This window comes from Phyllostomus discolor, chromosome 6 (genome assembly GCF_004126475.2).
Source record: "Phyllostomus discolor isolate MPI-MPIP mPhyDis1 chromosome 6, mPhyDis1.pri.v3, whole genome shotgun sequence".
In the NCBI taxonomy this organism is placed as follows: domain Eukaryota; kingdom Metazoa; phylum Chordata; class Mammalia; order Chiroptera; family Phyllostomidae; genus Phyllostomus; species Phyllostomus discolor.
Genome location: NC_040908.2, coordinates 41,166,335 through 41,180,122, shown reverse-complemented (window position 1 = coordinate 41,180,122; position 13,788 = coordinate 41,166,335). Strand labels below are relative to the sequence as shown.

At 40.9% G+C, this 13,788-nt stretch overlaps 1 protein-coding gene across 1 annotated transcript in view; it reads left to right on the top strand.

Moving 5' to 3' along the window:
• The window catches only part of LOC114498697 (40S ribosomal protein S24-like), a 66,968-nt gene extending 60,291 nt beyond the window's left edge, over positions 1-6,677 (top strand). Inside the window, 2 exon segments of the mRNA XM_036029957.1 lie at positions 6,144-6,397; positions 6,400-6,677. Coding sequence (XP_035885850.1) covers positions 6,144-6,397; positions 6,400-6,548 — 403 coding nt within the window. The 3' untranslated portion in view covers positions 6,549-6,677.
• Positions 6,678-13,788: the final 7,111 nt, after the last annotated feature.

Below are 13,788 nucleotides of genomic sequence, written 5' to 3'. Positions count from 1 at the left end.
GAATAAACTTCATCTACATTCATCAGTTAATGTTTTTGCCTTTTTTAATTGAAATTTTTAAAAATAAATTGTACATCATGACCGTGTATCACATCCTGACCGGTGTAGCTCAGTTAGTTGGCTGTCATCCCACAAAGTGGTCACTTGCTGGATTCCCGGTCAGGGCACGTGCCTGGACTGTAGGCCTGGTCTCCAGCCTCAGCCTATGCAAGAGGCAACCGACTGATGTTTCTCTTCCTCTCTTTCTCTCTCCCTTCCCCTCGCTCTAAGAATAAATAAATGTCTTTAAAAAATAAAAGACACTGCACTACTAATTATTTCAGCACACATCTCCTAAAAATAAGGACACTGACCTACATAATCATAATCATTATCATAATAATCATAATAATATTATTAATAGTAGTAATAACTTCCTCACATTATCTAATATCCAGTTCAAATTCAAATTTTCCCCAACTGTACCCAAAAATATTTTTTACACTAGATGTTTTGTTTTGTTTTTCCAACTAAGATATAATCAAGGTTTATACATTGCATTTGGTTATTTCTCTTTAGCTTTTTCTTTAAATATAGAGCAACCCTCAACCATTTTATTACTTATGACACCGACTCTTTGAAAAATCTGGGCTGTATGTCTTACAGAATGTGCCAGTGTGTTCATGTGCGTGCGTGCGTGCGTGCGTGCGTGCGTGTGTTACCGTGTAACTTCCTCTGTGACCCATGTTTCCTGTGAGAGAGAGGTTGGATGATTCAGGTTAAACCTTTTTGGTAAAATTGTTTCACGGATGATACTTTATATTTCATAGGGTGTCCCAACAGAATGGACATGCCAGGTGTTCCTCTTTTAGTGACCAGGATGGATTGCATGGTTAAAGTGCTGATCAGCAGTTATCTCCCTTGGCAATGAATAAATAACATGTGCAATGACACCCTGTTAGCTGTATTCACTGGTGTAGCTTTCAGTTCCTAGCACCCACCACATCCAATAGATGGGTGAGTTCTACCTTGGCCCTACAAACTTGGATTGAGCACAGCACAGAGATCTCACCAAGGCATTTCTGCAGATCAGTTATTCTGAAGGAATGGAGAGTCTGCAGCCCTAACAGAAGGCAGTAGGGACCCTGGAGCAGGTACTGGAGGTTAAAAAAGCTCCTTCAGCCAATGCCTTAGGCAGTTCCAGGACCCACACTAAGTGCTTGGGATAGGCCTTCTTTCAGACGCTGCTGGGGGAGGCTACCCAGAGATTGGCAGAAGGCAGAAGGCAGAAAAACAAAAAAATTAAAAAGCTGTCATTTCAAAGCTGGGAACAGTTCTCAGTTTTGCAATAAGTGAAGAAGCCTCCAGAATCTCTTTGTTCTTGTAAAACCACCTGCCTAGTTCATTAGTGTTATGTAAATGTTAAGCAAGAAATGTCTGAGCTACATTGCTTATTATTATGTAAGAGGGTGTCTCTGCTTTTTGCAGAGTCACAGCTTGTCAGTTTGCTCCATCAGGAGAAATGTGAGAAAGGGTGTGTGTGTGTGTGTGTGTGTGTGTGTGTGTGTGTGTGTTACCTAAACCTGGTTAGAAAATTCTGTGTGCATAAAGACTGTTGCTGGCAGATCCAAGATGGCAGTGGACTAGGTGGATGTTCTGTAACTGAGCAGAGAGGGGGCCTGTCCACATGGCATCTTGGTGAATGACCCAACAATTAATGCTGGAAGCAGGTCTTTATTTACAATATTCCAACCTTGGGTGCTCAGAGAACTTATGCTTAGATTCATTCTTTCCCATGAGACCCAGCACTTCCCTTGTTCCTCAAAAGGCTATAAGCCGAAACCAAGCCCAATAGTTCCCTATTTCTTATCGTAACCCAGCTGTGCAAACAATCTTGCAGCAAGCTCTCCTTCAGGATCTGGGGTACATTATCACCCACCTCCATGTAAGAGTCCAGGAAAGCATGTGCCATGGTGCACTGGGTCACAGTAAAGGCCAGTAAAGACATAAGTCTCAAGAGTCCAGATAGAGTCTGGGTTTGCACGGCAGCAGGTCAGTGTCTCTCGAGGCAGAGTGCTTGGGGCTCTGGAGTCAGCTAGAGCAGGCACAGTCAGAGCAGCAGTGTGTCTCCTTCCTTGCTACACCAGGCTGCACTGCCAGATCCTGACTACAAACTACACAGAGGCTTGCTTACTTCTCCCTCTCACGTAGCTGCCACATCGTTCCTCCCTCATGGCTCTTCTACTCCTGAGCTGCATGGCCAAACCTCTCGTGGCTTCCATCTCCAGTCAGGGCAAGAATGACTCAGTGATCCTCCCCTGGCACTGTCAGGAGTCAGGATACACCCTTAAAGTCACACCCACCTTGCCCCAGGTGGTAGCACAGCTATTAACAGCTGTTAAACTAGCATTTGTTATGAAAAGTATCTTAAGTTGGGCTCCCTCCACACCAACCAGGGGCTGTGGGGGGTTTCTCTTATATGTCCAAGTACCCTTCACCCTGTACCTCATAACAGTTCCACTCACCTCCCCCCCCCCACCCCCCACCAAACTGGAATTACAACTAAAATATAGAACAATCAACCTGAATGACCAACTGAAGACTAGCTGAATAGGTGTCTAATAGCCAAAGATTCACAGAAGAAGCCAAAGGGGTATCTCAGCTGCAAAGGTTCCCCCTGAGGAGTGTGGGGTCTCATCTCAAACCCAAGCTAGGCTCCTCAGCCCAGAGCACCAGAGCTGGGAAGAATGGCCCCCACACATCTGGCTGTGAAAATCAGTCTCTCTCTGCCCAAGAGAGACTGAAGTCAGCTAGAGACACAGGGGCCCTCTTAAAGAGCCAACACACAAAATCTCATTCAGAGCTACTCACTTGGCTCTGGTGGAGGGAGAGCAGAAGGTACTGGAGTCAAGTGAGGAAAGACTGGGATTTTTGGTTCTGGGGAGAGGGCTGAGGGGACAGCTGCTGGAACCCCTGTACTGAGTCATTCTCCTGCACCACAGATGCCATCTTTCTTGGAGGGAGCACTCCCTTCCTTAAGGCATCAGCCTGGGGGAATGCAATAGCCCCACCCTCTGGACTCCCAGTCTCCCCGCCCTGTGGAGCTCACACCCTGTTCAGGAGTCAGCTGCCTGGGTTGGGGTGCAGAGCTCTGACCAGACTCAGGGGGTGTCAGTGAATGAGCGGTGTAGCTTTGGGGCTGGGGCCATTTCCCCCACTTTCCCAAGAACCTGACTGGTGCCTGCCTCTCACAGGAGATCCTCTAGCCCCACCCTCCAGGTTTCAGGTGGCCTCACCCTGCCAAGATCTGTGTAGAATCCATGACAGAATGAGGTGTGTAGTTCTGGAATGGCACATTTTAAACAAAGATTGTCTTTTGTTTTTTGTTTTTGTTTTTGTTTTTTGGGGTTTTTTTTGCCAGGATGGTAGGGTACCTATCTATGCAATGTCATTTAAATGGGTCAGTGTTAGGTAAACAGCAGTTCTGTCACCTGCTGACCTGGATACATTATTAATGGGTCAGAATGTGGCCACATTAACATGGATCTCTTCACTGGGATGAACACATTATCCAAAAGTTTCTTGATTCCTGGAATTCCTCAACATCTTAAACCTCTTGGCAATAAAATTTAGGGAACAATTCACCAATCTCTCTACTTATCTCAAGTCAACAATAAGCCCCAGCTCTAGTCACAGGCACAGGCACTGCACTGCAAGCATTCACCCTGTGACCGGTGCTGGACAGAGCTGGGGCTGACTCTGTGCAGGGCCCCAGGCCTCCGTCTTGCCTGTCTTGTCATCTCTCTTTGTTAGTTAAATGTTTTTGCCTTGAGAGATGATCTATTAAAATAATCAAGCCCTGGCTGGTGTAGCTCAGTGGATTGAGCGCGGGCTGGGAACCAAAGTGTCCCAGGTTCGATTCCCAGCTAGGGTACATTCCTGGGTTGCAGGCCATAACCCCCAGCAACCACACATTGATGTTTCTCTCTCTCTCTCTCTCTCTCTCTCCCTCTCTCTCCCCCTCCCTTCCTTCCCTAAAAATAAATAAATAAAATCTTTAAAAAAAAAAAATAATCAGTGTGCCCTGGCCATGTAGCTCAGTTGGTTAGAGTGTCACCCCAATACGCCAAGGTTATGAGTTGGATCCCCAGGCAGGGCACATAAAAGAATCAACCAATGAATGTACAAATAAGTGAAACAACAAACTGGTGTTTCTCTCTCTCTCAAATCAATAAATTAAAAAAAAAATAGCCCTGGCTGGTGTGGCTCAGTGGATTGAGTGCTGGCTGCTGGTTCAATTCCCAGTCAGGGCACATGCCTGGGTTGCAGGCTAGTAGCAGGTGTGTGAGAGGCAACCACATATTGATGTTTCTCTCTCTCTTTCTCCCTCCCTTTCCCTCTAAAAATAAATAAATAAAATCCTTTAATTTTTTAAAAATAAAATTATCATAGTATTTTTATGTTTTAATTCATTAATATGGTGACCTACATTAATTCAATTTTGAATGTTGAACCAAATTTACAATCCTGGAATAAGTCCTACTGGTTCATGATTATCCTTTATAGATATAAAGGATTTAATTTATTAGAATTTTGTTTAGAATTTTTCACCTGTGATCATGATAAATATTGGTCTATCATTTCATTGTAATATTTTTGCCCAGTTTTGAAGTATGAATAATGCTGGTCTTATAAAATAGGTTGGGAAATGTGCTCTCCTCTTCAATTTTCTTGAACAGTTTGTATGGAATTGGTATTATTTCTTCCTTAAATGTTTACTATAATTCACCAGTAAAGCCATCTGGTCCTGGATCTTTCTTTTCAGGAAGGCTTTTAACTGCAAATTCAATTTCTTTCATAGATATAAAGCTATTGAGGTAAATCTATTTTTTTCTTGAGAAAACTTTGGAAGTTTGTGTCTTTTAAGAAATTTGTCTTTTTCATCTGAGTTTTAAACTTGTTGGCATAAAGTTTTTCAGAATGTTCTGTATGTTCCTGCTAATAACTGCAGAGTCTGTAGTGATGTCAGCGCCTTCTTTCTTGACTGGTAATTTGTGTCTTCTCTTGTTTTCCTTATGGTCTGGCAGGAGGCTTATCAATTTTATTTTTTCAAATAACCAGCTTTTGGTTTCATTGATTTTCTCTACTGTGTTCTGTTTTAAATTTCATTTATATCTGCTTCGACATCTTATTTCCCTTCTTTTGCTCACTTTAATTTAATTTGCACTCTCTCTCTCTCTCTCTCTCTCTAGTTTCTTAAGGTAAAAATTGAGGTCATTGATTTGAGACCTTTTTCCTAAAACAGAAATTTAGTGCTACAGACTTCCTCCTAAACATTGCTACAAATTCTCTGTTGTGTTTTCATTTTAAATCCGTTCAAAGAAGGCTTTTTAATGTCCTTTTTAATTTCTCTATTATCTATGGCTTATTTAGAAGTGTATTATTTAGTTCATAAGTATTTGGAAATTTTTTCGGAGGTCTGTTACTGATATCCAAATTCATTATGGCCACAGAAAATACTTAGTATGACTTTAATCTTATAAAATTTATTGAGACTTGTTTTATGGCCCAAAATGTGGTCTATCTTGGTAAATCTTTCATGTGCACTTGAAAACGTATAATTTGCTCTTGTGGGGTAGAATGTTTTGGATCACATTAGTTGATAATATTGTGCAAAATCTTCTATATCCTCATGTTTTGCTTTCATACCTACCAATTATTAAAGAAATGGCATTGAAATCTCCAATAATTGTGGATTTATTTCCCCTTGCTGTTCTATCAGTTTTTGCTTCACGTGTTCTAAATATTTGTTAAGTACATAATCATTTAGGATTTTTATATCTTCTTGATGAACTGACCCTATTTTCTTCATGAAATGTCTTTCTTTATTTCTATGAAATCAAATTTGTCTAATGTTAATGTAGTCACTCAAGCTTTCTTTTGACTAGTGTTTGCATGTATATCTTTTTCCATCCATTTACTTTTACTCTATGTATCTTTATATTTATGTGTGTTTCATGTATGTAGCACATAGTTCAGTCTTGTTTTGATAACTGATCTGACATTCTTTATCTTTTGATTGAAGGCTTTTAGATCACTTTCATTTAACATAATTATTGTCATAAATTAGGTTTTACTAGGATTTCCTCCCTTGCTGCGTGAAGATCAGCAGTCATCAAGAACAACACGGTGACTATCCAGACTGAGAAGTTCATGACCAACAGACTACTTCAGTGGAAACAATTGGTCATTGATGTCCTTCACCCTGGCAAGGCAACAGTATCCAAGACAGAAATTTGGGAAAAACTAGCTAAAATGTATAAGACCACACAAAATGTCATCTTTGTGTTTGGATTCAGAACCCATTTTGGTGGTAGCAAGACAACTGGCTTTGGCATGATTTATAATTCCTTCGATTATGCAAAAAAAATGAAACCAAACACAGACTCACAAGACATGGCCTATACAAGAAGAAGGACACCTTAAGAAAACAGAGAAAGAAACATAAGAACAGAATGGAGAATGTCAAGGGGACTGCAAAGGCCAATGTTGGTACAGGCAAAAAGTGAGCTGAAGATTGGACAACAGAAGGAGTAAAGTTCTTCAGTGACTTTATTTGTGGTGATGATACAGATTTTTCATGAGAAGGTTAATAAACTAAGAAAATAAATAAATTAGGTTTTAGTTCTATCATCTCATTATTTGTTTTCTATTGGTTTTGTATGTCCTTTGTTTCCTTTTTCTTCTTTTTCTTCCTACTTGTAGATTAACTGACCATATTTTATGCTTTTATTTTATCTCCTTTATTGGCTTATTAGCTACAGCTCTGTTTCTTTAATAGTTGCTTTAGGGTATATAATAATACCTTTAAATTATCACAATCTACTTTCAAGTGATTTTATACCATTTTATGTATCACATTAGAATTTTACAATACTATATTTCTATTTCTCCCCTTCCACCCTTTATACTATTGTGTTCATGTGTTTTTGTTTTACATCTGTTATAAACCCCACAAGACAGTGTTTATTATTATTATTATTATTTATCCTCATTCAAGGACATGCTTATGGATTTCAGAGAGAGGGGGAAAAAAGGGAGAAAAAGAGGGAGAGAAACATCCATCAGTTCCCTCTCGTACACAACTGGACCAGAGACCTAACCTACAACCCAGGCATGTGCCCTGACTGGGAATCAAACCCGCAGCCTTTCAGTTTAAGGGACAACATCTGACCAACTGAGCAACACCAGCTAGGGCACATTATTATTTTTTGTTTAAATAGTCAATTATCTTTTGAGATGTTAAGGAATACAGCCATACATTCTTAGCCCTACTAAGAGAGGCTTTCTCAGCCTGTAATCTGAAATCTAAATTGAACCTGAGAGTCAGAAAATGACTGAGGCCCCAAGCCTTTCTCAAGTGCTTCTGATGAATATTTCTCAGCCAGCGCAAAAGCATGACAGCATAATGGCAAAGATTAAGGGCACTGCATTCCTCTTAAACCTACTGCTTCTGATGGCCTCAAGTGGCTGCCCTTATGTTAAGGGAGAACTGCTGAGCAGAGCACCTAGCCAACTGAGATTTCAGAATGTTGGGCTATGTTTAAATGAGTTATTATAAGACATTTGGCTGTGATCACTCACTCATATAGCTGACAGGAGGCAAATAACTGGAAAGCCTCTTAAGTGTGGGTAGGACTTCTATTGCCAATAAGACCACAAATCAGGCCTGTAAGCTGGTCTTAAACCAGGGGGATTCCATTTGGTCCCCCTAGAGTTTGGCATTTGACTTTGCTTCCTTCAGCACTATTCCCTCCTCCAGGCTGGCCTTCTGTTTTTCCTGGAGCCCCATAGCTGTCACACTGACCTGTTCAAAGCTCCAAATACCCCTGTGCTACCCCTAACAAGGTCAGCATGACACGGCTCATGGATCCAGGGTATGCCTGCTGAGCTAGACTTACACTAAGAGCTGCCCCCAGGCTCCACTCTATTCTCCAATTTCAAGTTCAATATACAGGCATTGCCCCCTCTGGTCAGGCCTAAAATACCAGCCTCAGCATCCAGGGATTGCAAGAGGAGACTTCAGATGTCATGCAATCTACCTGCTTGTCCAGGCAGGATCCTCAACTATTAAAAAGGCAGTTCCCTTAATTAACTGAAGTGTATTTGAATATAACTTCCACCCAAGATTCTGATTCTGTCATCTTCTCAATTTACACAGGACTTTTCTACTTCCCCTCCGCCTGAATACCTTGCAGACAGAGATACTTTCAGTCATGTGGTCCTTTTGCCTTCTCTCCTCAAAACCAAAATATTTTCAGTTTAACTCAATTTTTAAAAATAATAATTATTGAGCCCTCCTAAGGATATGTAACATACAGCTGGACTTAGAGGTAGAAAAGTAGAAAGAAGGAATCTCAATCAAGGAATGTTCTCTTCTGCTCAATGGAAACTGGAGTAGATCCAGCTTTGGCCTGGAAGCTTATACAATTTAATGGCCTTCTTTTGAAAAAGAACACAAAACTCCAAATGCACACAAATTTTTTTTCAGATAAGGAAGAAAATCACAACAAATTAAATATTGTATAAAGCTTAGAAATAAAACCCAGAAAAATTACATATTTTCATAAACTGCCTGACATCCTTCAAAAATACCTTTTTTTATCTGCATACTCTCTGATCACTAAACAACAACAGTTTTGTGCAATAATTTTTTTATTGAGAAACAGAAGGTTAATTCAGTCTTTTCTCTAGTAAGTTTGATCAAAACTTGCTCTTCATTGACAGTTTAGAAAAGTCTCTTTCAGCTTCACAATGCATTATTTGTAAATGTCATGTATATTGTTATAATTTTCCCAAATTTGAGTAAAATTATTAAGTTCATTTCATATAAGAGTTATACATAATTTCAGAGACTGTCAAGTTTGCTAGTTAAATGACTCATTATATTCTTTGAATTGACTACATTCACCATCTAGTTTGCCACCAGTATTCTCAGAGTAGCTTATGATGACTTTTATGTTATGTCAATATTTTATATCAAGACAGAGAAAACTTAGTAAGAATCTATACTGATGTGCTTGGGAGAGGCCATTTCAGGCTGAGACGAAGTATGAGCACAGCAGAGGCAGGTCCAGCAAAGACAGGAGTGCCATGGATCAAGCAAATGGTACAGAAGTGGTAGCAATGAGTGACAAGGGTGTTAAATCAGGAAGAAAGGTGGAAAAGAGTGTCAAATGTGGCAAATATCCGAGGACAGACTCTCATGCCTTTCAGTTAGGAATCAAAATCACTTCTGGCCAAAATGGAGGCATAGGCAGATACGCTTTGCTTCCTTGCACAACCAAAGGAAAGACAACAACCAATTTAAAAACAAAGAACAACTAGAACTGCCAGAAGATCAAACTACATGGAAGTCTGACAACCAAGAAGTTAAAGAAGAAACATTTATCCAGACCAGTAGGAGGGGTGGAGATGGGCAGCCAGAGTGGAGAGGGCACATGACAAGGCAGCAGCTGGCAGACCAGGGGTCCCACATCCACGTGTGGATAAACTGGAAGGAACAACTGGGGAGTAAGACAGACCACACAACCCAGGTTTATAGCATGGGAAAAGAACGCCTCAGATCCTCTGGCTGTAAAAACCTGTGGGAGTTGCAGCAGCAGGAGAAACTCCTAGCCTCACAAGAGAGTTCCTTGGAGAGCCCCACGGGGTCCTAGAATGTACGCAAATGCACCCACCCAGGAATCAGCAACAGAAGGGCCCAATTTGCTTTTGACTAGTAGAGGAAGTAACTGAAAGCCAGCTGACAGGTGAGCAAAACGAGTTGTTCCCTCTCAGATCCATCCCCCATATACAGAGCCATGACACAGCGAGGTGGGTTGCCCCGCCCTGGCAAATACCTAAGGCTCCACCCCTTACAATGTGCACAGATAAGCTGAGACAAAGAAATATGCCCAAATGAAAGAACAGATCAAAACTCCAGAAAAAGAACTAAATGACGAGGAGATAGCCAACCTATCAGATGCAGAGTTCAAAACACTGATAATCAAGATGCTCACAGAAATGATTGAGTACGGCCACAAAATAAAGGAAGAAATGAAGGCTATACAAAGTGCAATGAAGAAAAATATACAGGGAACCAACAGTGGAGAGAAGAAAACCGAGACTCAAATCAATGATTTGGAGCAGAAGGAAAAAAACATTCAACCAGAACAGAATGAAGAAATAAGAATTCAAAAAAATGAGGAGAGGCTCAGGAACCTCTGGGACAACTTTAAATGTTTCAAAATCTGAATCATAGGGTGCCAGCAGAAGAGGAAGAACAAGAAATTGAAAGCTTATTTGAACAAATAATGAAGGAAAACTCCCCCAATTTGGTGAAGGAAATAGACATGCAAGTCCAAGAAGCTCAAAGAATCCCAAAGAAGTTGGACTCAAGGAGGAACAAACCAAGGCATATCATAATTACATTACCCAAGATTAAAGAGAGAATCTTAAAAGCATCAAGAGAAAAGGAGACAGTTACCTACAAAGGAGTTTCCATAAGACTGTCAGCTGATTTCTCCAAAGAAACCTTACAGGTAAGAAGGGGCTGGAAAGAAATATTCCAAGTCATGAAAGGCAAGGACCTACATCCTAGATTGCTCTATCCAGCAAAGCTTTCATTTAGAATGGAAGGGCAGATAAAGTGCTTCTCAGATAAGGTCAAGTTAAAGGAGTTCATCATCACCAAGCCCTTATTATATGAAATGTTAAAGGGACTTATCTAAGAAAAAGAAGATAAAAAACTATGAACAGTAAAATGACAACAAACTCACAACTATCAACAACTGAAACAACAACCAAAAAACCCAAAACAAACTAAGCAAGCAATTAGAACAGAAGCAGAATCACAGAAATGGAGATCACATAGAGGGTTATCAGCCAGGAGGGTTAGGGGGGAGAATGGGGGAAAAGGTACAGAGAATAAGAAGCATAATTGGTATGTACAGGGGGAGGTTAAGAATACTAAGGGAATGGAGAAGCCAAAGAACTTATATGCATAATCCATGGACTTAGGGGTCAGGGGAATGCTGGAGGGAGGCAGGACAGAGGGGATAAAGGGAAGAAAAAGAAATGGGATAACTGTAATAGCATAATCAATAAAATATGCTTAAAAAAATAACCATTGGCAGACAATGGAGATATGAAAGCCAGCTGAGCCTAGTGTTAAATCCATGAGATGAACCTTGGCTTGAATCCTAACTCTGCCAAGTAGTAGGCTGTGACGCTGCTCTAGCAACAACATGACTCTATAGAGAAGTGACTACGAGCCACTATAGAGATACAAGCCATGATGGATACATCCAAGTAAATATATCCCCAAATCAACTTCCCCCTAGCCAAATCCTCAAAACCCCTCAGCCATTCCCACACCACCAGACTTAAGAGGAAGTATGAGGCAGGGGAAGCTAAAGTATAAGAGGCACCAGCCCTGAGTGAGTGCAGTTAAAATACTTTCTGCCCATTTTATAAAAACATATGACTATGTGAACATATTGCTAAGGACCGTCCCAGGGCCAGGCAAGGGGCTTATGCAAGTGAAGGGCCCAAAAACTTGTTTCACTAGCTTCATAGTAAAGTCATGCCTGAATTTAAAACAAAAACCATATAATTTGTAACAAATTATACCAAAACTTAGTGCTTTCAAACCACATGCATTTATTATCTCACTGTGTCTGAGGATCAGGAATGTACGCGCAGCTTAGCTGGGTCCTCGGCTTCATGGTCTGTCACAAGGGTGTAGTCAAGATGTGTCGGCCTAGTGTCTGCCAACTGGAGGCTCAAGTGAGGAAGGAGTGGCAGCTAAGCTCATTCTTGTGACCATTGGCAGGATTCAGTTCCTTGAAGACTCTTAGACTAAAGACCTCACACCTCGTTGGCAGATGGCCAGAGTCCATGCTCAATTACTTTGCCACATAGCCTCTCCAACGTGACAGCTTGCTTCATTAAAACCAGGAAAAGAGAGAGTTTGCTATCAAGACAGAAGTCACAATCATTTATAACCTTATCATGGAGTGACATCTCGTCACCTGCTACCTTTTGCTGGTTAGAAGCAAGTCACTAAGTTTGGACTCCTGCTCTAAGAAGCAAGCTGGTCACTAGAACAATTTTCATTCTCCCTCTACTGGTAGGGAAAGTGGGAAAGACACAATCTGTCTGGCTGACCCACAGGGGCAGGAAGCAGGAGCATCTCATACCCACTGTGGCCATACGCGGGGCTGGAGATCTAATGCCAGACTGCGGTCCAATGACTCATGCTGAGATTCGGGTCTCGAAATAAGTCATCAAATGCAAGACTGATATCAAAGGACAGATATCAAAACTAAGAGCAGAAACCAATGGGAGTCAGAGGATTGGACAATAAGAGATTTGGTAGCCTTCAAGGTAAGTGAATAACACCTGTGGCTAGGTATTACCTGTCCTCAGGTTATTTTTGCATGAGCAGTTTGGGTCCATGTAAGGACCAGACAGATAAAGAGGCATAATAAAAAGTTAGGGACGACGTGGAACAAATACATCCCTGCTCTTTCTGTCTCTCCTCTCTAGAGAACTTCTGAGTATTACTCTGACTTTTCTTTTTTCAACAGATATTACCATGTTCATCTGTTCATTCATTCAACTCTCTGTTGAGCACCCATTATAGACAAGGTATAAAAGTGAACACAAGAGATACCTACCTGCCATTATGGAACTTGTCACCTACTTTCACATGAAAACTGAGTAGAAGAAAACAAAGATTAAATTCGAATTAAATTACTCAATCTAGTAAGTTCAAAATCTTAGGGAAAACACTTTGGAAATCTGAAGCTATTATGTAATCACTCACATACTTCTTTCTTCAACAAATATTATCTACGTTCATTTGTTCATCCATCAACAACTAACTCTTGAGCACTTACCATGGGCAGGTACACAAGTGAACAGGACAGACACACCTTTGCCCTGTGCAACTTTTATTTTAGTGAGTGGGAGACAATACGCAAACAAAGAAACCAGTAATTTGAAGATAAGGTGCAGGAACCAGAGAGCAGGCAGTAGGGACTCGGGGACAAACAAGACAGAACTGACCTCTACCCTGTGTGAACTCCTAGTCTAAGAGGGCAACACATGAGAAGGCAGCAAAGTGACTGTGCCCAGTGACTTACTCATGTGAAGCAACCAGCTCACAGACAGCCAGGGGTCTCATGGCATCACAGAATTAGAATAATAGAATTTCAACATCGGAACAGGCCTTAGGCCTCCATTGCCTCCAGAACTGGGAAAGAATGTATGGGCCACTTCTTCCAGGGAAAGCTCCCATCCTTGGGGAAAAGCATTAAAGGACTCCTCTAGTGGGCAGGAAACCAAACACAGCCTACTGTAAAGGCCCTGTCTGTTACTGGCACTGAGAAAACAGTCTGTTTTATGCAAGATGGAATTGAGGCCTTACCTTACCTTTTTTCCCTAGATTCAGTAGAATTTTATTTTTCATAGAAACTTTATTGAGATATAACTCACATATAATTCACCTATTTAAAGCGCACAATTGAATGGATTTTAGTATATTCAGAGTTGTGCAACCAGCACCACAACGAGTTTTAGACCATTTTTATCACCACAAAAAGAAACTGCTTACTCATTTCCCTCCACCATCACCTCCAAGCCCTGGGCAATTATTACCACTGCCTATTTGAAATTAAAAGGCCACACCTTCTATGAGCCTCAGTTTTCTTACTAATAACACCTTCATTAACAAACGCTGTAACAGATGTGAGTAAAACACCA